The sequence below is a fragment of the Heptranchias perlo genome, chromosome 14, assembly GCF_035084215.1.
Source record: "Heptranchias perlo isolate sHepPer1 chromosome 14, sHepPer1.hap1, whole genome shotgun sequence".
Taxonomy (NCBI): domain Eukaryota; kingdom Metazoa; phylum Chordata; class Chondrichthyes; order Hexanchiformes; family Hexanchidae; genus Heptranchias; species Heptranchias perlo.
In genome coordinates, this window is record NC_090338.1 from 8,704,791 (window position 1) to 8,730,948 (window position 26,158).

Here is a 26,158-nt window from a genome sequence, read left to right on the forward strand (position 1 = left end):
GTTACATTTGCAATTTTCCAATTTAAAGGGGCAATTTCTGAATGAGCTTTGAAAGATTACGACTAAAACATCTGAAATTGCCTTGCCTACTTCCGTCAAAACCATGTGTGGAAACAGTCAGGCCCGAGGGATTTGTTAGTCTTTAGTGCTATTTTTTTTCCTGATAATGTTTTTTCCCTGTGTTAATTTAAATCAATTCCAGTCCTTGGTGCATTATTAGTTGCTAAATGCAAAGCAAAGTACAGCGGCTTGCTTCGGTCGTTTAACTGCTGGTTTAATAATGTATAATCGTGCCTTGAGAAATTATTGAATGTATAACCGTTGGCTTTCTTTTGGAAAGAAAATGGAAATGTAAAGGTGCATAATTTTGCGTTCAACATCATGGTGTTTAGTTTCATAAAGACGACAGCACAATTTAAAGAGATTTTATTGCTCATTTTCATGCATCGGCTAACCAAGTCTTTTCGCCAAACGTAGAAATCAATAAGGTACCTCCATTTCCAGCAGAGGGCAGCTCAGTCTGCAAAGCTCAAGACTTTTTCTCAGTTACTGTACTTAAGGCGAATAGGGTAACGTGATGGCACTGCGCAATGAAGACGGCTTCCAATCCCAATAACTGGCACCAGCATTACGCACACCCTGCTGAGGTACAAAGGAGTTAGCCGCAGAGTTCTTTCGGTTCTAGCCTAAAAATGGGCCGTCGGCCCGACCTCATAACATCATCAAGTATGAGAATAATGAGACATTTTCGTTTCTGACGCCAACCATTCTTGCGGCCCTTCTGAGCAAGCCTGGCAATGTCATGGAACTAGTGGTAGTTTTGCGCTGTTGTTCATTTGTGACTATGGACGTTTGTGAGATTTAGCTCCAAGAATAAACAAGATACTGGACCTCCAATCCTTAAATTCGGTCTGATTTTGTACTAATGATCCAGATGCGAAAGGAAAGTGTGTTAAACTGCCACTCTCCCAAGCCATTCATGATCTGACAATTAAAATGTTGTTCGGGACATAGTCGCACTGTTGATGCAATTACCTTATCCATAAAATGAAAATAAAAGACAGAATATATTTATATTTCCTGTACCAATGTTACGAATCATATTTTCCCCACCAATAGAATATTGGGGAACGTCCCCCAGCAGAGATCAGTTATCTCTGTACGCTTGAAATTCAAACATGCCATTCGATAATATGAAGCTGGCATTTAATTTCTAAGGACTTAACCTGTAAACTTTCATTACACGGGAGAGTAAACTTTCAGATCGCGTTGTTGATTCAATTTTTAAAACTTTATTTGTAACAAACTTTAATAACAAGCTTCCGTAAATAGATGTCTGAAATGCGTTAATTCGTAGAAATTAAAGAATGGTTATTTGTGATTTTTAAAATGTACTCATCCACTTTTAAAACGCTGTTTTTTAATTTGAAAGAATATGAAAGACATGAATAGCATACATGCCTGGGATTATTTATTGAACACTATTAAATGCAATAATTAGTAAGTAAATGTTTTTTAAAAGCTTGCTTTAAGAAATGTTTGGTGCAGTTATTGGTTGAAGCTCTTTGTGTCGCTGTCTACCAATAAGGAGCTGAGGCGCTGTGAGAGATCTACCCCCACTCTCATCATCAGACACAGACCAGAATCGAAGGGAAAGTGACACAGTGCCTGCGTTTACGTGGTACAGCCATGTTTAGAAGAATCGCTCAGTTCGCGTTTGTGCATTTCTGCGTTTAATAATCGCATTTCGATGTAAGACAATCCGTATTTTGCGGCGGGATCAAGCGGCGATTGAAACGATTGTCAGGAATTTTGTTTTATGTAGAATACAATTCAGAGCAATGGCGAATACGCTTAGCGGCGGGGCGTATTTTATGTTACTGCTTTGTGTCTCGGACCTGGTTTTTGGACAGATTCGTTACTCTATTCCCGAGGAACTGGAGGTCGGTGCCTTTGTTGGAAACATCGCTGAAGATTTAAGGATAACCGTTCGCGAATTATTAGCACGGAAATTTCGGCTGCTGTCTGATGAGGGAATGCTATATTTCGAGTTAAATGTGGAAAACGGGATTTTAATTGTTAATGAAAGAATCGACAGGGAACAGCTTTGCATGGAAAGCTTAACTTGTTCCCTGTCTTTGGAACTGGCGGTGGATAATCCTTTCGAAGTGTTTCCTGTTGAAGTGGAGATATTAGATGTGAATGACAATTCACCGATTTTCCCGATAAGTAGATTTTCATTGCAGGTCGCAGAGTCCGTTGCACCAGGGGCGCGCTTTCATCTCGAGAACGCACACGACCCGGACGTGGGTACAAACACAATCAGCACTTATCAGATTAGTTCAAATGAGCACTTCGGCCTCGAATTACAGACAAGAACTGATGGGAGCAAAATCGCCCTATTGTTGTTGGAGAAGCCCCTGGACCGCGAACAACAATCAAGCTTTGAATTGGTATTGACGGCTGTTGATGGTGGGATCCCGCACAGATCTGGCACAGCTAAGGTTATTATTACTGTAACGGACGCTAACGATAACGCGCCTGTATTCAATCATGAAATATACAGGACCAGTGTGTTAGAAAACGCACCGAAGGGCACTTTGGTGATGAAACTCAAAGCAGCTGATTTAGACGAAGGCGCAAACGCTGAGTTTAAATATTCCTTCAGTAATTACGCTTCGCATAGATGGGGAGAGTTGTTCAATTTGGACGCGGACACCGGAGAGATCAAAGTTCACGGGTTACTGGATTATGAAAAATCAAACGTTTATGAGCTTGAGGTACAGGCTGTGGACAACGCTCCTCACGTCGGCCATGCAAAAGTTCTGGTCAGAATAATTGATATGAATGATAACGCCCCCGAGATAAAGCTGACCTCAGTCACCAAAATGGTACCCGAGGATGCTGCATCAGGCACTCTGATCGCTGTATTCAGTGTCATAGATCGAGATTCTGGGGAGAACGGGCACGTTCGATGTCGGATTCCAATGATTGTCCCATTCAAACTTGAAATGACTTTGAAAAATCACTACAATTTGGTGACCTCTGAGTTGCTGGACCGTGAAAAGACTGCACTGTACAACATATCGATTTCAGCATGGGATGCTGGGTCACCCTCTCTTTCTACCAATAAAACCATCGTCGTTTCCATTTCTGATATAAATGACAACGCGCCAGGATTTACACAGTCCACGTATAATATGTATCTGATGGAGAACAATACTCCAGGGGCATCTTTTTCTTCTGTTACCGCTTTGGATCCTGATTTGGACAAGAATGGAGATATTTCCTATTCTATTTTGGAGAATCAGATACAGGACGTGCGTGCGCCTGCTTACTTTACCATTAACTCGAAAAGTGGGAGTATTTATGCGCTGCGCTCCTTTGACTATGAGCAACTGAAGAACTTCCAGATTAAAGTTCAAGCTCAAGATGCTGGATCTCCACCACTGAGCAGCACAGCTAAGGTGAGCATTATTATCTTGGATCAAAATGACAATGCTCCACTTATTATTTCTCCATTAAGGTGGAACAATTCAGCTGCAGTGGAAATTAGGCCCCACTCAATATATCCGGGATACTTGGTCACCAAGGTAACGGCTAATGATGCGGATTCTGGTCAGAACGCAAGGATTTCCTACCAACTGATTGAGGCCACTGATCGTTCTCTCGTCACTATGGGCCTGTACTCCGGAGAAATCAGAACAACACGAAGCTTTACGGAAAAGGACATCACCATACAAAGAGTCGTGGTCTTAGTGAAGGACAGTGGACAACCGAGTCTGTCAAGCACGGTCACAATCCTCTTTTCGATCTCAGCGAACGTTACTGAAAGCCCTTCTGAACGTCTGGACCATCCCAGGCACCGTGAACATTTCTCAGATGTAAATGTATATTTAATAATAATTTTTGGATCAACGAGTTTGATATTTATGATAACCATAATATTGCTTCTGGTCCTGAAGTGTAAACAAGACCGAAATAACGTGCGTTACCACAGCCCTACAATTTGCTGTTGTTGCTTGCGGAGGAATTCTAACGATGTCTTTAATCGGAGACCTGCACTAAATCAATCCTTAAATTACTACGGAGCTGGTCAGACGCTCCCTGTATCCGAAACATATAGTTACAGGGTTCGCTTATCCCAGGAATCATCCAACAGTGATTTTTTGTTTCTAAAGGCCTGCCATCCTACGTTAACTCTGAGTGACAACAGTGTTGGTGAAACCAGTGTAAAGAAATAATTTAGTTAACACATTTATAGTGCGAGGGCTGGGGAATGTACTTCTCCAAGGAACTGATATATTGCGCAGTACAACGCAATTGTGAGTTCCGTGCATATTAATCATTCACCACAGCAGATGACGTAACCGTGATGCAAATGATAGTGATGCCTGTCTGAAGTTGCCTGTTTCGTGATTTGCTGACGAATAGCTACTTTCCTAGCCCTGGTATAACTTTCCAATTTTCAGTTTTTATCATCGCTCTGTCGACAAATTGTCACTACTAATTGTAAAGCATCATCAAATAACAGCGTTCTTCCGCACAAACAATAATGCAGTAAAATATTTCGTTGCCTGTCTGACTGTGAAGACAACTATACTTCTTTTGTAAACACCGTCCTTTTAAAGTATCAGCCATTATGCGTAGATGCCTTCCATGATATTTTTTTTATAATATGCTGAATATAATCGCCCATACAAAATTTTGGAATCTGAAGGAAATTAAATTGTGTGACAATCACTTCTGACGTGAGGTTATTGCATGTTGGAGCAATCAGGCAAATTTATAGGAGAGCACTATTTTAATCAGATCGCACAGAGTCGGTACATCGACGCGAAATATTCTTGCAAAGATTATATCCTCAAAGACCCTTCAAATACTAATAATGAATAAGAATGGAGCAGGAAGTAACATTATACTACAAGTTGTTAGAGCATGGAATGATTTGCTGGAGGAAGTAGCTGAGGCAGAGCCCATCCAATCTTTTAAGGGAAAATTGAAATATCATTTGACACAGAGGAAAATATAGGGCTATTTGGAAAGAGTAGGGCAATTAAATTAATTCAGAATAGATCTAGCGAAGAAACCATACGGATGCAATTGGCCCAATTACCTACTGATGTGATGTGAATGTCCATGGCCCTATATTATCTCAAAACCAATCATATCCGCACATTCGTAATGCGACAGTTGCTTTCTGCTTACTGCTGGATTAGTTCGAGATTTTAAATGATACACTCCACACTCGTTTGTCACCCTGAGGTGAGGCTTTATGTTTAATATTTAGGTTCGGCAGTGATACAATTCATATACTAAACTGCAAATATTCATTTCATGAAAGATTCTACAAAGGAATATTTATTATAATATTCATACAATATCATAGTTGTAAAAAAGTACGTCATATAACAAGCTGAACAGATTGATAGTTTCCAACTCTGGGAGGCACCAGAAGATGTTTCACCTCGACTATGGCTGTTAGCTTTCTTATGCCAAGCGCGCAGACTCTCAACTTGGCTGATAATTAAGGCTTGAAGCGTACATCTTGACTCTTGTTGCACCTGTCAATCAGATTACTATGTTGAAGTACCGTTACAGTTCAAAACCAAAAAGGGTGAAATTAAAGAACTAACTGAAGCCCTCGATTGAACTACTTCCTTATCACCTAGCTGCATTCCTTTCACAGATATCCTCTATCTAACTGAAGGAGTATAATTTCCTTGGTATCCAACTACACTCGTCCACGGATTATCTTTGTATTAACAGTTCCTTTAGTACATTTCCTTCCAACAATTAGGTGTTGTGTCTCATGGATCAGTTGGAACTAAATACCGTATAAATTGATTGTTTGAACACGTAGCCTTGCCAATTAACTCGACAACATAATGATGTTCGTTTGCGTCCCCAACATTCTTTCGCGGACAAGAACAACAGCTTGTTGCTTCAATAGCATGTAATGACAACTAGCCATCAGAAAGATATCACACATTTCCTGCCTTATCGTGATCCTGCAAAGTTGGATAGGATGGGTGCAGTTCAGCTGCTGGATGATTCCAAGTCCTTTGTATGTTGTGAGGGCATTACTAAAAGCAAGGGGATAATTAAACTGTTAGTGCTTTAAGATCAACTATAATTCAAGACTTCCTAGTCAGCATCGTGTTTTAATTGAGAATCTAATAGTCTCTTTCTTCAACATGCATGTATCTAAAATAAACTAAAGCTGCTTTATTCTTTCATTCTAAATCTAATTTACACTTGTGACTTTATTTCCTTTCTAAAACAGATCTTCTAACACACTGAAATAACAAAACAACATTGGAATTAATAAGAACGTCAACGTTTGAAATGCAGGTCAAGCCATCAGATAATGATTGTAATGGATCTTACCTTTGTTAGCTGAAATGTGGGAGGCGCTCCGTGCAACGGCCATGCTGTTGTGCAGGTTGTGAGTGGTATCTGGGAGCTTGAGGTTTAGAGTAAAGGCGCATTTACGGTAAAAGTGCATCATGAGTGTCAAGCAGTTCCTGCTTGGGACTGGCGCCTAAGTTGTATTGTAAATTCTGGGAGTGAATGTCTTGCATGGCTTCTCTTTGATTTGCACATCGCATTGGATGTAAATACAGTTGATTCTGAAAGCAAATAGCGGGGCGGTTACATTGATCCCTTGGCCAAATAGTCAACCCACGTGCAATGCACTTCAGTGTTCAGAAACCACAGACGCTGCTTTCTCCTTCTCTGAGCATTTTCGACCAAGTCTAAAGTTAAAAGCTCTGCGCACAGAATAAGCATTCTCTTTTCTGTGCAGAATAATTAAACTTTCACCCAAGCAGTGTGCACAATGTTGAGTTATTAAGATTCTCACTATCATTCACCTCAATGCAATTTAAGGACCAGGAAAGATCGTGACGTCTGATTACATACTTTTATTAATAAGTACAGAACTACAACACATTAGGTGCATTGTCCATGAGATCCAAGTTAAATATACTTGCAGATGTAGAATTCATCAAGCCTGGTGAGTTGGCTTCTCCAAACTGCTCACTGTTGTTCTGGGTCAGACTATGCAAAGTTCCTAATGTATAACAATGTAGCCTGTGTTTATGTGGTTAATTACTGGTTCCAATACGTCATTACCTTCTGCATAGATGCTGTTGTTCCGTCAGCTGGTTTAGTGGTTAAGTCAGCTGCTATCATTCAGTCCGCATGTAAATTGATGTCTTTTAGGTAGATCACACTTTGGATGTCCCCCATACATGATTGACAATTGCGATTTTCTGTCGCATTGAATGTCGGATCTCTTGTGATATTTATTACAAAGGGGACGTATTCTCTATCCGTGCTGCCTAGATGTCTTCCAAACACTCAGGTGTCTCTCCAATAGTTAGCAATCCATTCACACGCTATCACCCCACTTTGCTGGAAAGCCTGTACATAGATTACAAAAAATTACACAGAATGTACAGCACAGGACCAGGCCTTTCGTCCAATAGGTCCATGTCAGTGTGTGTGCTCCATACGAGCCTCCTCCCTCCTTACTTCATCTAATCCCCGCAGCATATCCTTCTATTCTTTTCACCCTCATGTGTTTTTTTATTCATTCATGGGATGAGGGCGTCGCTGGCAAGGCCAGCATTTAGTGCCCATTCCTAATTGCCCTTGAGAAGGTGGTAGTGAGCCGCCTTCTTGAACCGCTGCAGTCCGTGTGGTGAAGGTTCTCCCACAGTGCTGTTAGGTAGGGAGTTCCAGGATTTTGACCCAGCGGCGACTGGCGATATATTTCCAAGTCAGGATGGTATGTGACTTAGAGGGGAATGTGCAGGAGGTGGTGTTTCCATGTTCCTGCTGCCCTTGTCCTTCTAGGCGGTGGAGGTCGCGGGTTTGGGAGGTGCTGTCGAAGAAGCCGAGGCGAGTTGCTGCAGTGCATCTCGACATGTGTGTGTTTATCTGGACTGCCCGATAAATGCATCGATGGAACATATGGGAATAGTTTAATGTTTAAGGTTTAACAGAGAATGTAATCGGAATTATTGAAAGTCTGTTGAAATTTACTCATACTTTTACTGAGCCCAGAGATTGGAGAATGGAGTGCAATGAGTTGTGCTGTCATTTCAGCATTAGAGTTCTGATAAGGCCATTGCAGTGAATATTGCTCACTGGTTATAGAGATGAAAGGGAGGACAATAGAGTTGAGAATTGGGCTTGATGTGCTCTTTGCATTTGTCAATGTCATAGTGCAATAGATTGTAACTTCATAGAGAAGAAGACATTGGTTTTGGTCTCAGAAAGCGAAAGAGCAGCATTAACGGTGAAGGGTACAAGTTGATACCTGATTTTTTATAAATGGCTAGCTGTTTTTTATCCAACGTTTACTGTTTCATGGCAGCATTGATTAAGTGTTAGAGAATTAAGATAGCGAATGTGAGAATCAGAGTTTTAGAGGGCATCAACAAAATAATTATGTTTTAGGCACTTGTATGATATGCAGCAAAAGGATGGAATTGACCAGAGTAAATTTAAACAGGTCACTGCAATAATGATCAGATGGTTGGAGAGAAATAAAGAACATTGGGAGTTTCAATAGTGAGATCATGACTAGGTTATTTTGTAGCATAGATTAAGCTTGGAAGGGCAAATATTAATTTTCAAAGGGGCTAGCGAAATTATTGACAAGAATGAAAGGATTGAACGCAGTGCACTGGCCAGGAAACGATTCAGTGGTGATCATTGATAATAATTAAGTTATGTAGACAAACAGGTGTCAGAGATGCTTTAATGCAAGTGTGCATGTATTGCCTGCAAAGTGAAGCATGTGGATTTTAAATTAATGTTCTGTATTTAACAGTAGAATTCGGTGGAGGTAATCAGTGCATGCGTAATATGATACACTTCTATTAGTCGCTGGCTTGTTACGGCATTTTAAATAGTGCAAGCATTCCTTGGTACAAGATGAACCATCTATTAATATAGATGATCATAGTAAGGATCTTTAAGGTTAAATAAAGAGGTCCTGACCATATTGCTGGGAAAGCTGAGCTTGGAAGCTATTAAAGTGAAAGAAGAATATTATATAATGCTTAACAGATCATTTATGTGGCCTATTTAAATAACATTAAATGCTTTAGGCACCTTATTTTTTTGCAGACTGTACGGAATTTATAGTACTGTCGCTTTTGAGGCCATTTCATATCGTTAAATATATACTGGGATGGATTCTATTGTGTTTCCCTTCATTTGTTTTTTGGGAAAGATGGAGAAATCACTGATCAGTTCAAAAGACGCTGAGTCATCTCTCCTGAGGTGAAATGTCTAAAGAGTGTTGGCCACTGAATTCCCCCAGTATTAGAAATAATTAACAACAACAACAACTTGCATTTACATCACTGCTTTTTAGTGAACATTCCCAAGCCGCAACACAAGACTGTTTTGAAAACAAAGTTTGACACGGAGCCACTTAAGGAAATATTAGAAGAGGTGACCAAAAGCGTCCAAAAACTGGTGGATATCAAGGAGCATCTTAAACGGGGAGGGAGAGCTAGAGAGTGGGAGAGGATTAGGGAGAGGATTCCAAAGCTTATGACCTTGGCAGCTGAAGGATCTGCCGCCAATGGAGAAGCGATGAAAATCGGGTTGCGCAAGGGGTCAGAATTGGAGGAGCACGGATATCTCGGGGAATTGTAGAGCTGGAGGAGGTTACAGAGATAGGTAGGGGCGAGGCCAAGGAGAGGTTGAAAACAAGGGTGACAATATTAAAATTCTGTTGTTGCTATACCTGGAGTAGCACTGGGATGATAGGTGAAGGGTACTTGGTGCGAGTTAATTTAAGGGCAGAAGGGTTTGGATGAGCTGAAGTTTACCGAAGGTATAAGGTGTGAGGCCGGTCAGTGGACCATTGCAATAGTCGAGTTAGAGTTAACAAATGAGTCAATTAATATTGGCAATCAAGTCGATAAAAGCATAATTTCTCTTTATGGTCTTGAAACTAGCCTATTACAGGAACGTGATTATGGCCTGAAGAATGAATGAATTGTTATACGCAACAGGATGATAGGGACTGCTGCCCACGGCTCCCAGAATTAGAGAGTGGCGATATTTTTTTCGTGGTGATCGGAGATGTGATGCCTGAAACTGCCGTCAGCAACAAAAACATTGGTCACATTGATAGAGTACAGGATACCAAGATAAATTCAGAAAAAATGTTTGCGTGAGATATCGATTACCAGTTATCCACAGATACATACAGAGAGAAATACATGAATGAAGGAACGGACGAAGAAAAGAATAAAGGAAATAAGAAAGATGAAAAGAAACAAAGATGTATGAGAGAAACAGAAAAGCGCGAATTCATTATATAAGAGAAGGGTTGATTGAAGGAAGTCTATGATTAAATTTAATTTTCAAGTGCAGGACAGCTTCAGATTTAACGTGTTCACGAAACAGAGGTAGCTGATGAAAAAATGAATTAGACAGGTTCTAGTTGCTGAACATAATCCGTGTTATGTTACCTTTGTTTTGTAAATGCAATGTAATATGCAGCGGTGGGGTTTGGCTGCTTAACAGTTGGTTGTGCCCGTAAATAACTGCGGGAGCCATTATTTTGACGGCAATTTCCGGCTCAATGTAAAATGTTTTTTTTTCCCAATAAGGTTAGGAGCAGTAAAGTTGGATTGTTTTGCACACAACCTCATGGTTGGGATGGGCTCCACTCAAACTGAGCTGGGACCAGTGTCCTGGCGAATCTAATAAATAGGGTGGTAGATAGGGCATTAAACTAAAAAATGGGAGGTGGGGATAAATTTATTACAGTTTTTTTTTCAGGATGTAACTAACAGGGTAGATAATGGAGAACCAGCGGATGTAGAATATTCATATTTTCAAAAGGCATTCGATAAGGTGCCATAGAAAAGGTTGTTACGCAAGATAAGGACTCATGGAGTTGGGCGTAATATATTAGCATGGATAGAGGATTGGTTCTCTGACAGAAAACTGAGAGTAGGGATATACGGCCCACTTTCAGGTTGGCGGGCTGTAACTAGTTTGGTGCTACAAGGATCAGTACTTGGGTCTCAGCTAGTTACAATCTATATTATGACTTAGAAGAAAGGACCGAATGTAATGCATCCAAGCTTGCTGATGATACAAAGCTAGGCGGGACAGTAAGCTGTGAGGAGGACACCAAGAGTCTGCAAATGAAAATAGACAGGTTAAATGATTGGGCAAGGAGGTGGCAGATGGAGTATAATGTGGGGAAATGTGAGTTTATGCACTATGGTAAGAAGAATTTAAAAAAGAATATTTTTAAATGGTGAGCAACTATTAAATGTTGGTGTTCAGAGAGACTTAGATGTCCTCGTACAAGAAACACAGAAAGCTAACAGGTAGGTACAGCAAGCAATTAAGAAGGCAAATGGTATTTTGGCCTTCATTGCATGGGGATTGGAGTCCAAGGGGAAATTATCCTTGCTACAATTGCATATGCTTTAGCGAGGCCAAACCTAGAGTACTGTGTGCAATATTGGTCTCCTTATCTAAGGAAGGATATGCTTGCCTTGGAGGCGTTGCATCAAAGATTCAGCAGATTGATTCCTTGGATGAGTGGGTTTTTCTATGAGGAGAGATTACGTCCTCTCATTAGAAGAATGAGAAGAGATCTCTTTGAAACATATAAGATTCTGAGGGGGCTTTATAGAGTAGATGCTGAGAGGTTATTTCCCCTGGCTGGAGAGTCTAGATCTAGGTGGCATAGTCACAGGATACCAGGTCGGATGTTTGAGAATTAGATGAGGAGGAATTTCTTCATTTCGAAGGTTGTGAATCTTTGAATTCTCTATCCCAGAGGGCTTTGGATGCTGAGTCGTTCAGTATACTTAAAGCTGAGATACATAGATTTTTGGACTCTAGGGGAATCAAGGGATGTGGCGATCGGTCGGGAAAGTGGTTTTGTGATCGAAGACCAGCCATGATCTTATTGAATGGCGGCGCAAGCTCGAGGGGTTCTATGCCCTACTCCTGCTCCTATTTCTTATGTTCTTATACACTTATGCTCTTAATTGCTTAACACTATCAAAATAAAACAATTTAAAAGTGATTTTATTTTGTGTTTACTTGAATCGGTTTACCAAGTTTTTTCTCGAAACTTGGCGATCGATATTGCACCCGCCTTTCCAGCAGAGGGCCGCTGTGTCTGCGCAGCCCATGATTTTTTTTTTGTCAGTTATTGTCCTGAAGGCGAAGAGGTGAAAATGTTGCCATTGAGCATTGATAAACGCTTCCAATCCAAATAACTAGCATTGCACTCTCCCAGCTGAGGTAAAAAAGAAATAGCTGCAGAGTTCTTTCCGTTCTAGCTGAAAAATGGGCCATAAGCCCGACATCGCAATAACATTAAATGTGAGAATAATGCGATATTTTCGTTTCTAACACCAACCATCCCCGTGGCCCGTCTGGTGGAGCCTGGCAAAATCGTGGACGTAGTGGTAGTTTTGCACTGTGGGTCATTTCCGAATATGGACGCTTGAGAAATGTAGTTCATAAATACACAAGAGCATTGAGTTTCATACCTTGAATCCGGACTACTGTTGATCTAAAGATCCAATGCGAAAGGAAGGACCGCTGGGCTGCCAATACCTCAAGCCATTTACGAAATTCGAATTAAAGTATTGTTTGGGACCTATTGATTAAACAAGAGAGAACAACTACAGCTCGCGTTGTTAATTGATTTTCTAAACGAACATTAATAGTCATCTCATATAAATAGCTCTCTAATATGGAGTCATTTGGCTAAAAAAATACTTTCTTTTGAGTTGATTTTCTAGAAATTAAATAATGGTCATTTATGATAATGACACTGTATATATCGAATTTGAAAACACATTATATAGTAAATAAGAGCATTAATATATGATAAGCATACGTGTCCGGGATGTTGAATTGAACACTTTCGGATTTAATACTTCACTTGTAAACGATGTAAACAAACAAGCCTGCTTTAAGTAAAGGTTGGTGCAGTTATTGCTTGGTGTTCTTTGTGTCACTGTCTACCAATAATGAGCTGTGAAGCTGTGAGAGATCTACCCCAACATCATCATCAAATATGGACCAGAATCGAAGGGACGGGGACACAGTGCCTGCGTTTAATCGGTGCAACCATGATTCGAAGGTTCGCTTCGGTCGCATTTGTGCATTTCTGGGTTTAATATCCGCATACCTATGTGAGAAAAGATTGGCTTTAGTAATGGAATAAAGCGGCGATTGAAACGATCGCCAGAAATTCTCATCTACGTAGAATAAAAGCAAGAGCAATGGTGGCTTGACCTATTTTATGCTCCTGTTTTGAATCTCGGATCTGGATTTCGTTACTCTATTCCCGAGGAGCTGGAGATTGGTGTCTTTGTTGGAAACACCGCTGAAGATGTAAGGGTAGGCGTTCGTGAGTTATCAGACCGGTAGTTCTGCCTGCTCTCTGATGACGGAAAGCAATACTTCGAGGTAAATATGGAAAATGGGATTTTATTTGCTAATGAAAGAATCGACAGGGAACAGATTTGCATGGAAAGCTATACCGGTTCCATGTATTTGGAACTCGCGGCGGAAAATCCTTTCGAATTGTTTCCCTTTGAAATAGATGTATTGAATGCAAGTGATAATTCAACGATTTTGCCGTCAAGTGGATTATCAGTGCAGATCGCCGAGTCCGGGGCACCAGGAGTGCGCTTCCATCTCGAGAGTGCACATGACCCGGTCATGGGTACAAGCACATCAGCACTTACGAGAATAGTTCGATTGAACTGTTCGGCCTCAAAATGCAGTCAAGAAAGAATGGTAGGATATCGCTTTATGACAGTTGGGGAAGCCCCGAGATGATGGGATCCCGCACAGAATTGGCAGCGCTCAGATTATCACGGTGGCGGACATTAATGAAACCGCCCCTGTATTCGATCACGAAATATGCAGGACGATTGTGTTAGAAAACCCAAAGGTATTTTGTTGCTGAAACTCCGCGCAGCTAATTTAGACGAAGGCGCAAAGGCTGAATCAAATATTCCTTTAGTAGTCACGTTTCACAAAGAGGGCGCGAGTTGTTCAATTTCGCGTCAATTAATGTGTCTTAGGCTTATTACCCTCCGGGTGTTTCCCGTTCATGAGTGGCCATTACGATTCACTGTAGCCTTTATTGTTTTATCTCTTCTGATATTTATTACAAAGTGGGCTTATTCTCCATCTACCATCCCCAGGTGTCTCCCAGGCACTCCGGCCTCACTTCAACAATCAAGGTTCCATTCAGGGACTCTCTCCACACTTGGCTGCAGAGCCTGGTACGTGATATGTGTTTGTGTCTGAAGTGTGCTTTAATCTAACTTAACCGTTTCATATAGAGCAACATAATACTAGCTAATTATTCTATTTAATCTATACGTATCTATCCTTACACAGAACGCATTACCAGACTGAAACCCGAACTGCTGTATCGCCCGACAACTGTGATTGCAGTTCAATACAGCATACGCTTTCTCGCAATTTTAAAGTAATTTATTTAAATGTGGTTAGAAGTTTACACAACTGTTTGAATTGGGTCACGCATATATTAGGTTATTGGAGTTAAATATTTTTGGAAAGAAATAGTATCACTTTAGTAGTAGAGTATAAATTTTACAATGCCTTCAATGGGAAATACTTCGATGTTTAAGGTTTAGCAGAAGGTGGTGGTGAGCCGCCTTCTTGAACCGCTGCAGTCCGTGTGGTGAATGTTCTCCCACAGTGCTTTTAGGAAGGGAGTTCCAGTATTTTGACACACCGACGATGAAGAAACGGCGATATATTTCCAAGTCGGGATGGTGTGTGACTTGGAGGGCGAAGTGCAGGTGGTATTGCTCCAATGTACCATGATATAAGATTCATTGACAGTCTACTAAAAGGTGCTTATAATTTTACTCAGCCCAGAGAGAAGAGAATTGAGGGCAATGGGACATGCTGACATTTCAGTATTAATACGCAGAGGATGCCATTTTGCTCAATGGTTATAGAGATGAAAGAGAGAACAATCGAAATAAGCATTGGGATCGATGTGTTCGTCATTTGGTGTATGTCTTTGTTTAAAATCTAGTAACTTCATAGAGAATAGAGGTTGGTTTTGGACACAGAAATAGAAACTGCTGAGCTTTAGGGAGGAAGCGTGCAAGTCTGAAACTTGAATCTTTAAACGTGATAAATTTTTTTCAACGTTTCCTGTTTTAAGTCAGCACTGAAGAAGTTTTCATTGAAGTGACAGAGAACAACGGTAGCAACTGGGTTGGTTGGCAACGGGTTAAAGCTTAGAAAAATAGAAGAATGACCATGTGAAGCAGAGAGATAGAGCAAATTAAATTAATAATTATGGTTTCGGCACTGGAGTGCTATGAAGAGAAAGGACGCATGCGATCACAATAAATTATACCAGTTCACTTGAATAAGGATCAGGTTGGTCGAGGGAGGTGGGGAAAATTATGGGGTCTTAACAGTGAGATAGGGACTCCTTTATTTTGTAGTAAGATTAGGCAAGGAAGGCAATTGTTCTTTTTCGGAGAGGGTTTCCAGTTTATGGACATGATAAATGGGTTGTAAATAGAGCAGGGAGCAATAGAGGAATAAGTGGTGATCATTGATAATAATTAATTTACATGGAGGATGTGTGAGAGATGATCAAAAGCAGTTATGCATGTATTGCCTGCAAAGTGAAAAACGTGGGCTTTAAATTGGTGTTCTGCACTTATCGACACCCTTTCGTAGAGGGATTGAGTTCCTGTATAATATTATACAGGTATATTAGTAGATAGCCAGTTAGTGCAGCCTAAACGGTGTAAGTAGTGGTTGGTACAAGTAAAATCATCAAATAATATAGATGATCTAATTATGGAGCTTATAGGTTAACTAAAGACGCGCTGACCGTATTGGTGGAAAAGTTGATTTTGGAAGCTCTAAAGTGAAAGGAGAATATCATTATTTACCTTGTTGTGGCTTACCAAAACCTTTAGGTTATTTATATGTTGGAGACAGCGCGAAATTCATAGCATAAGGCCATTTCCCATTGGTAACGATATGCTCGGAGGGATTCTACATTATCTCTCTTCATTTGCTTTTTGAGAGAGGTGGAGAAATCTACATCACTGGCTCGGTGTAAATGTCATGCCAAAAGACAGGGATTAATCACTTCTTGGTGAATTGCCTGAAGAATGTTGGCCACAGAATTAACCCAGTGTTACAAATAATTGCTTTTGGTTATCAAGTCGAAAACCCATTGTTTTCCCTTCATGACCTTGTAACTGACCTATTACAGGCCCTTGACTGTGTCCTGAAGAGTGAATGAATTGCTGGCTGCAACAAGATGATAAACACGTCTGCTCTCTGCTCGCAGAGTGGGAGGGGGGCATAATCTTTTATTGTGCTGAGCGGAGTTGTGGAGCCTGAATCGGCCTTCAAATCTTTATAGCGGAAAAGAAAAGAACGATAAATGCTAGTGTCCAGGAGACTAAGATAAATCCAAGGAAAATATTTGCGAGAGATATCTATTGCCACACTTCTATAGATACATACAGAGAGACATACGTGATGGAAGGAAGGAAGAATAAAAAGAAGAAATAAAGAAATAATTTAAGAAAGAAGCAAACATAAGTACACAAGAAATATGAGCAGGAATAGGCCATACGGTCCCTCGAGCTTGCTCCGCCATTCATTTAGATCATGGCTGATCTTCGACCTCAACTCCACCTTCCATCTGGATCGCCATATTCCTGATTTCCCAGAGTACAAAAATCTATCCATCTCAGCCTTGTATATATTCAATGACTCCGCAAAAACATCTCTTTGGGGTGGAGAATTCCAAAGATTCACAACCCTCTGCGTGAAGAAATTCCTCCTCATCTCGGTCTTGAATGGCCCACCCGGTATCCTGCCATTATGCCCCCTAGTTCTCCAGCCAGGGGAAACAATCGCTTGGCATCTACCCTGTCAAAACCCATCATAATCTTTTATGTTTCAATGAGATCACTTCTCATTCTTCTAAATTCCAGAGCGTATAGGCCCATTCTAACGTTTCCAATTCAAATAACTGGTGCTAGTATTACGTACATTCCAGCTAAGGTGTAAAAGAGATAGTCGCAGAGTTATTTCCGTTCAAGCTGAAAAATGGGCCTTCGCCCCGAACTCATAGCAAAATCAAATATCAGAATAATGCGATATTTTAGTTTATGACAACATCCATCCTTGTGGCGCTTTTGAAGGATACTGGACTAGTCGTGGAAGAAGTGATAATTTTGCGCTCTGGTTCACTCCCGACTATGGACGGTTCTAAGATTTAGCTCGTAAAATATACAAGAGAATGGATGTTCATTCCGCGAATTGGGGCTGATTCTGAACTAATGAAACAGATGCGAAAGAAAAGTGTGTTGATCTGCCAAACTACCGAGCCATTTATGAATCTACATTTAAAATATTTGGGGACATAACAGCACTGTTGATGTAAATGGGTCATGCATAAATGTAAAAAGAGAAAGAGAAGTATGTTTTGCATTTTAAGTACCAATATTACGAATCACATTATGTCCAGGCATAGTGGATTCCAGATTGAATTGTTCAATCATTTTTGATAACTTTAATTTTAACAAACATTAGTATAAACTTCCAAAAACAAATGTCTGACATGGGTATATGTGGGAAAGCGTTTCTGTGAGTTGAATTTCTAGAAATTAAATCATGATTATTTATGATCATTAAACTGCACACATCCAATTGTAATACACACATACTTTTCTTTATAAATAATAATGTAAACAATCTGATTAGCGTACATGACCACCATTTTTTATTGAGCACTTTTAAATATCATACTTCATATGTTAATAATTTGGAAAACAAGCCTGCTTTAAGAAAAGGTTGGCGCAATTATTGGTTGAGGCTCTTTATGTCGCTGTCAACCAATAAGGAGCAGAGACGCTGTGAGAGATCTGCCCTCCACCTTCATCATCAAATTTCGACACAATCGAAGGGAAAGAGACACAGTGCCTGAGTTTACCCGGAGCAGCTATGTTTAGAAGGATCGCTCAGGTCGAGTTTGCACATTTCTGGGTTTAATCTCGGCATCCCATGCGAGAAAATGCGCTTTTTGTGGTTGGATAAAGCGGTGATTGAAACGATTGCCATAAATTCTGATGTATGTAGAATAAAATCCAAAGCATTGGCGAATACGCTGAGCGGCAGGGCATATTTTATGTTCTTGCTTTTTTTCTCGGACCTGGCTATCCCAGAAATTTGCTACTCTATTTCCCAGGAATTGGGGAATGGTGCCTTTGTTGGAAACATCGCTGAAGATTTCAGGGTAAGCGTTCGAGAATTATCAGCCCGAAAGTTTAAGCTGCTCTCTGATGACGGAAAGCAATATTTCGAGGTAAATGTGGAAAATGGGGTTTTATTTGTTCATGAATGAATCGAGATGGAACAGCTTTGCATGAAAAGGTTTATCTGTCCCATGTCTTTAGAACGAGCGGTGGAAAATCCTTTCGAAGTGTTTCCTGTCCAAGCGGAGGAATATGATGCAAACGATAGTTCACTGATTTTTCCGGCAAGTAGATAATCATTGAAGGGTGCAGAGTCCGTTGCACCAGGATCAGGCTTCCGTCTCGGGGGCGCTCAGGACTCGGACGTGGACACAAACACGATCAGAACTTATCAAATGAGTTCAAATGAGCACGTCGGCCTCAAGATGCAGACAAGAAACGATGGTAGCAAAATTGTTAAATTATTATAGGGGAAACAGTTAGAACGTAAACAGTTGTTATTTCAACTGGTGTTGACTGCTATTGATAGAGGGATCCTGTACAGGTCTGGCACAGCTCAGATTATCATTATGGTTGCGACGCTAACGATAACGCACCAGTATTCGATCTTGAAACATAAAGGAGGAGTGTGTTAGAAAACTCACCTCAGGCGCCTTGGTGATGAAACTACATTCAGTTGATTTAGAGGAAGGTGCAATCGCTGAATTCAAATATTGATTTAGTAATTACGCTTCACAAAGAGGGCAAGAGTTGTTCAAATTGGACGCAGATATGGGAGAGATGAGTGTTCAAGATTTGCTGCAATTTGAAAAATCGGGCTTTTATGAGCATGAGGTACAGGCTGTGGACAGCGCTTCACACTTTGGGATGCCAAGGTTCTGATTCAAATTATTGACCTGAATGATAACGCCCCCGAGATAAAGCTGACCTCAGTAAAGAATATGATACCAGAGGACGCAACATCGGGTTCTCTGATGGCGGTATTCAGTATCACGGATCGTGATTCAGGGGAAATGGTCACGTCCGATGTCAGATTCCAATCAATATGTCATTCAAACTTGAAACGACTTTGATGGATAAATACAAGTTAGTAACCAGTGATATACAGTATCGTGAAACTACTGCAATATACAACTTATCAATTTCAGCATGGGATGCTGGGTCCTCCGCGCTTTCCACAAATAAAACCACTGTCGCTTATGTCTGATATAAATGACAACGCTTCTCGGTTTATACAGTCCTCATATAATGTGTATCAAACGGGAAAAATACACCTGGTGCAGCTATTTTTTCTGTTACCGCTTTGGATCCTGATTTGCACAAGAACTGCGACACCTCGTGTTCTATTCTGGAGAATCAGATAGAAGACGTCCCTGCGCCTCTTTATTTTGCAGTTAACTCAAAAAGTGGGAGCATTTATTCGCTGCGCTCCTTTCACTATGAGCAATTGAAAAATTGCCAGATCAACTTCAAGCTCAGGGTGCTGGATCTCGGTCACTGAGCAGCACTGCTAGGGTGAACATTATTCTCTTGGAACTAAATGACAATGCTCCGCTTATGATTTCACCATTAATGTGGAACAGATCAGCGGCAGCGGAGATTGTGCCCCAGAGAATATATCCAGGGTACATAGTCACTAAAGTCATGGCTAATGATGCAGATTCCAGGCAGAACGCTCGGCTTTCCAACGAATTGACTGGGGCCACTGATCAGAGTCTCTTCAATGTGGGCCTTTACTCCGGAGAAATCACAACAACCAGGAGCTTGACGGAACAAAACACCATCACACAATGAGTGGTGGTCTTGGTGAAGAACAACGGACAACCCAATCTGTCAAGCACGGTCACAATCCTCTTTTCGATCGCGGCGAAAGTCACTGAACTCCGTCTGAAAATATAAATTATCCCAGACAGGCTGAATATCTCTCGGATCCAAATGTATATTTAATTATAATTTTTGAATCGACGAGCTTCATATTTCTTCTAACCATAGTCTTCTTGGTCGCGCTTAAGTGTAAACAAGACTGAAATAACATACGTTACTACAGCCCTACAATTTAGGTTGCTGCATGCGGAGGAATTAGAATGATGTCTTTCATCGGAGACCTGCACCAAACGAATCTTTGAATTATTATGTAACTGGTCAGATGCTCACTTCTTCCATAACTCATCGTTACATGGTTTACTTATCCCCGCAATCATCCAAAAGTGTTATTTTGTTTCTAAATTCTTGCCATCCAACATACCTCTGAGTGACATCAGTGTTGATGACACCAGTGTAAGGTTGTAATTTAGATTGCAACTTTATATTGCGGGTGATGGGTAATGCACTTCTTTGAGGAACTGATATATTACGCAGCAATTTTCAAGAGTGAGTTCAGTGTTTGTGCGTAAGTAACCGCAGCAGCTGACGTATATAGTGATTACATTTTTCGTAAATCCTGTCTAAAATTGACCATTTTGATTTCCTGAGCAATACCTACTTCACTATTCCTTCAATAACTTACCGTTTACAGGTGTTATTATCGCTTCCCTGACAAATTTTGATCAGTAATTTTGAAGCATCACGCCATAGGAGCATTTTCCACAGTATCTATAATGTAATAAAAGGTTTCGTTTCACTTTTGATTGCGAAGAATACCTTACTTCGTTTGGAAACACCATTCTTTAAAAGTAGCACCATTATAGGTACAATCCTTAGACTGCCTATTTTACAATTTGCCGACCACAATCGCACATTTAGTTGCGTCGTAATCAGAAGGACATTAAGTTGTGTGATAATAGTTTCTGAGTAGAGATTAATGCATGTTGGTACAATCCTATGTCCACAAAGGCGCATCAAGTACTAATGAAGTCTAGGGTTGGAGCCCGAATTAATATTACACAGTTGTTAGAGCAAGGGATTATGTGTTAGTGGAAGTAGCTAAGGCAGAGAACATTCAACATTTTAAGGGAAATGTGAATTAACATTTGACGCAGAGGGAAACATAAGTCTATTTGACTACAGTGGGGTAATTGGATTAGTTTTGGATTTATCCAGCAAAAAATGCCGTAAGTCCGCAATTGACCGTTTTGTGTACTGTGAACGTCTGAGGTTCTATAATATTCCAATATGAATCATAACCGCACACGCGGACTGCAACAATTGTTAACCTTTATGCTTATTTCGGTATCATGGTTTAGTTCGAACCCTTCTATAAAACAGTCCACACACCTTAGCCCCTCTGAGGTCAGGTATTATTTTTGAACTGTAGATTCCACAGTAATACACCTCATATACTAAATAAGTACGTAACATTCATTACATAACAGATTCTACAAAAGAATTCTTGTAATATGCAAATATTATTATAGTTGTATAATAAAGTTCTTCACCGAATAGGCTGGGTCGGCAAACTGAACAGATTGATGGTTACCAAACCTGGGAGGCATCAAAAGATGTTTCACCTTCACTGTAGCTGTCAGCTTTTTTATCCCGGGGCGCAGACTATCAACTAGGCTGCTAGCTATTGATCATTTCATGGCCTAAAAAGTAGAGCCTACGTGACTATTGTTGCATCTGTTAATCAGATCATTATGCTGCAGGACACTTTCAAAGTAAAATGAAAAAGGGCGAAATTACAGAACTATCTAAGACTGCAAGGCGTATTACTCCCTTATCATCCATTGCATTCCTTTCACATGTGTTCTCTATCCAACTAAAGAAGCATCACTTCCTTATCACCGAACCTCTTTGAGGAACTGATATATTACGCAGTAATGATTTACTGCGTAATAGTAATTTCCTTATGTTAATAAGTAACTGCAGCAGCTGACGTACACCGTGATTAAATTGTTAGTAAATCTTGTCTAAAGTTGACGCTTTTGTGATTTCCTGAGTAATACCTACTTCACTATTCCTTCAATAACTTACCGTTTTACAGTTATTATCATCGCTTCGCTGACAATCTCTGACCAGTAATTGTGAAGCATCATTCCATTGTAGCACTTGCCGCAGTAACTATAATGTAATAAAATGTTTGATTGCGATGGACACATTATTTATTTTGTAAACACCATCCTTCCACCTTGCATCACGGGCTTAGTAACTAACAATCCTTTAGCATATTTTTCCCACGATTAGGTGTTGTGCCTCAGGAATTACAACCTTCTTATATTGATAGATAATACATGAGGCGTTGCCCTTTAACTAAACAACAAAACGTTGTTTATGTATCTCCCCAACATTCCTTCCTGCGCAGACATCATCAGCTTCATCAGCCTGTAATGACCCCTAGCCATCATAAAGAAAGTCAAACACCTCCTACTTCCCCGTGAACCTGGAAAGATGGGTGGAATGGGTGCATACATGTTGTCTCTCTCACACACACGCCGGCACTGGATGAACCCAAAGCCTTTTTAAGATTGTCAGGGAATTGTTTGTATCAAAAGGATAATTAAACTGCTAGTGCTGCAAAGTCATCTGCAATTCTACAGTTTCTGGTAAGCAAAGTGTTTTTATAGAGAAGCTGATAGTTTTGTTCTTAAACATACATGTATATAAAACAAAGAAAATCGGTCTTATGATTACACTTCCATTCGAAATGTAATTTACACATGTGACTACATATTTAATCTATGTCTGATCTTCTAACACCGTGAAATAAAAGAGGAACATTGTGATAAATAAGTACATCAGCGCCTTAATGTACGGGAGGGCATCAAATAATGATAATAATGGATCCGAATTTTCTTTGCTGAGATACGGGAGACGTTCCATGCAACGGGAATGTTATTTTGAATGTTACGAATAGTACCTGTGAACTTGACGTTAAGTGCTCAGGTGCATTTACTCTAAAAGTGCATCATGAGTGCCAAACAATTTCCGCTTGGGACTGACTTTAAATTCTGGATATGATTTGAATCTGGAGTGAAGGAGCTGACCTGACAATTGGGAGAAAAGAGTCTCGAGCGGCTTTTCTGTAATCCGCACACGGCATTGGATGTAAATGCATTTAATCCTCCAAACAAATATAAAATATGTCCGGGCTGGTCACTTGGGTCTCCTGGCCAACATTTCAACCCACTTAGGAAGATATGAACATCGAAATATAGGAACATATGAACAGGAGTAGGCCATTCAGCCCCTCAATGAGATCATGGTTTGTTCCGCCATTCAATGAGATCGTGGCTGATCTGTATCCTAACTCCATCCATCCGCATTGACTCCATCCCTTAATATCGTTTGCTGGCAAAACTCTATCGATTTCACATTTAAAATTTTTAATTGAGCTTGCATCCCCTGCTTTTTGTGGGAGAGAGTTCCAAACTTCTACCATCTAAGTGTGACGAAGTGTTCCCTAACTTCTCTCCTGTTTGGCGTGGATCTGATTCCCCTAGAAGTGGAAAAAGCTTCACTCTATCAACCCTATCAATTCCTTTCAAAATCTTAAAGCCCTCAATGAAATTATCACTTAACCATCTATCTTCCAGGGAGTACAATTCTTTTTTATGTAATCTCTTCTCATAATCTATCTTCTCATAAATTAGAGCCCTGGTAACACCCAGGCGTATCTGCGCTGCACTCCTTCAAAGGTCATTATATCATTTCTGGACGTTGCCCAGAACTTTACACAGTACTCCAGATTTGTTCTAATCAGGATTTCGTATAGCTGCAGCAAAACTTTATCCGCTTTGTATTCTAGCTCTCCAGTTATAAAGGCTAACATTCCATTAGCCTTTCTGATTATTTTTTGCACCTCACTACTACATTTTAACGATCTGTGTATATGGACCCCTAAATCTCTTTGGACCTCCAAGGTTCCTAATTTTCGCCATTTAAAAAAGTGCTCGAATCGATCATTCTTTTGATCCAAAATGGATGACCTCACATTTATCTGCGTTGAAATCCATCTGCCACAGTTTTGCCCACTAACTTAATCTATCAGTCTCTCTCTAATTTTGTGCTCCCGTCTACATTACTTACTATGCCACCAATCTTTATTTCGTCGGTAGTCTTAAATATTTAGCTCTCTATTGTGTTATCTAAGTCATTAATCAATATAGTGAATAGTTGAGGCCCCAGAACAGATCCTTGTGGGTCACTGTTAATCACTTCCTTCCAATTCGAGCACATAACCATTAGCACTACACTCTGCCTTCTACCACCTAACCAATCTTCTAACCTGGTCAACAATTTGCCTTCAATACTTTGACATTGACCAACAGTTTCTTACGTGAAACATTATCAAATGCCTTTTCGAAGTTCAAATGTAAACAATCTTACAACACCAGGTTATAGTCCAACAATTTAATTTTAAAATTACAAGCTTTCGGAAATTATCCCCTTCATTCACCTGACGAAGGGGATAATCTCCGAAAGCTTGTGATTTTGAAATAAAATTGTTGGACTATAACCTGGTGTTGTAAGATTGTTTACATTTGTCAACCGCAGTGCATCATCGGCATCTCCACATTTTGACTCTCTCTGATCAGCTCAAAATTCTTGAAGTGCTCAGTCACTCGAACTTTAATTATAGATCCAAGTAACTTCCCCACAGTAATGAACCAGACTTAGTTAATGATCTAACAGTAAGGGAACAATGATGATAATATTTTCGAATTCAATATTAGGTGTGAAAAGGAGAGCCTTAACACAGTTGGTAAGATTTCAGATTTTGGTAAGGCTAACTTTACCGGCATGACTGACGGCAGCAAATAGATTAACAGGTCTATAATGATTTGGTTCCTCTCTCCTTTCTTAAATAATGGAGTTACATTTGCAATTTTCTAATTTAAAGGGGCAATTTCTGAATGAGCTTTGAAAGATTACGACTAAAACATCTGAAATTGCCTCGCCTACTTCCATCAAAACCCTGTGTGGAAACGGTCAGGCCCTATGGATTTGTTAGTCTTTAGTGCTATTATTTTTCCTGATCATGTTTTTTCCCTGTGTTAACTTTAATAAGTTCCAGTCCTTGGTTCATTATTAGTTGCTAAATGCAAAGCAAAGTACAGCGGCTTGCTTCGGTCGTTTAACTGCTGGTTTAATAATGTATAATAGTGCCTTGAGAAATTATTGAATGTACAATCGTTGGCTTTCTTAAAAAAAAAGGAAATGTAAAGGTGCATAATTTTGCGTTGAGCATCATGGCGTTTAGATTCATAAAGACGACAGCACAATTTAAAGAGATTTTATTGCTCATTTTCATGCATCGGCTGACCAAGACTGTTCTCCAAACGTGGAAAGCAATAAGGCACCTACATTTCCAGCAGAGGGCAGCTCAGTCTGCAAAGCTCAAGACTTTTTCTCAGTTACTGTACTTAAGGCGAATAGGGTAACGTGATGCCACTGCGCAATGAAGAACGCTTCCAATCCCAATAACCAGCATCAGCGTTACGCACACCCAGCTGAGGTAGAAAAGAGTTAGCCGCAGAGTTCTTTCGGTTCCAGCCGAAAAATGGGCCGTCGGCCCGACCTCATAACAACATCAAGTATGAGAATAATGCGACATTTTCGTTTCTGACGCCAACCATTCTTTGGCCCTTCTGAGCGAGCCTGGCAATGTCTTGGAACGCGTGTTAGTTTTGCGCTCTTGGTCATTTCTGTCTATGGAGGTTTGTGAGATTTAGCTCCTAGAATAAACAAGATAATGGACCTCCAATCCTTAAATTCGGTCTGATTTTGAACGAATGATCCAGATGCAAAAGGAAAGTGTGTTAATCTGCCAGTATCCCAAGCCATTCATGGTCTTATAATTAAAATGTTGTTCGGCACACAGTCGCACTTTTGATGCAATTACCTTATCCGTAAAATGAAAACAAAGACAGAATATATTTGGATTTCCTGTACCAACGTTACAAATCACATTT

At 40.2% G+C, this 26,158-nt stretch overlaps 1 protein-coding gene across 1 annotated transcript; it reads left to right on the forward strand.

The window, feature by feature from the left end:
- Positions 1 to 1,655: 1,655 nt before the first annotated feature.
- On the forward strand, positions 1,656 to 12,088 carry LOC137332304 (protocadherin alpha-C2-like). Its single transcript, XM_067996015.1, has one exon. It carries the CDS (start codon positions 1,842 to 1,844, stop codon positions 4,242 to 4,244), a length of 2,403 nt encoding a protein of 800 aa, XP_067852116.1. The 5' UTR covers positions 1,656 to 1,841; the 3' UTR covers positions 4,245 to 12,088.
- The last annotated feature ends 14,070 nt before the right edge of the window (positions 12,089 to 26,158 follow it).

What these genes read in the sequence shown, in the direction of transcription:
- LOC137332304 (XM_067996015.1), top strand. Translation starts at nt 1,842, where the DNA reads ATGGCGAATACGCTTAGCGGCGGGGCGTATTTTATGTTACTGCTTTGT.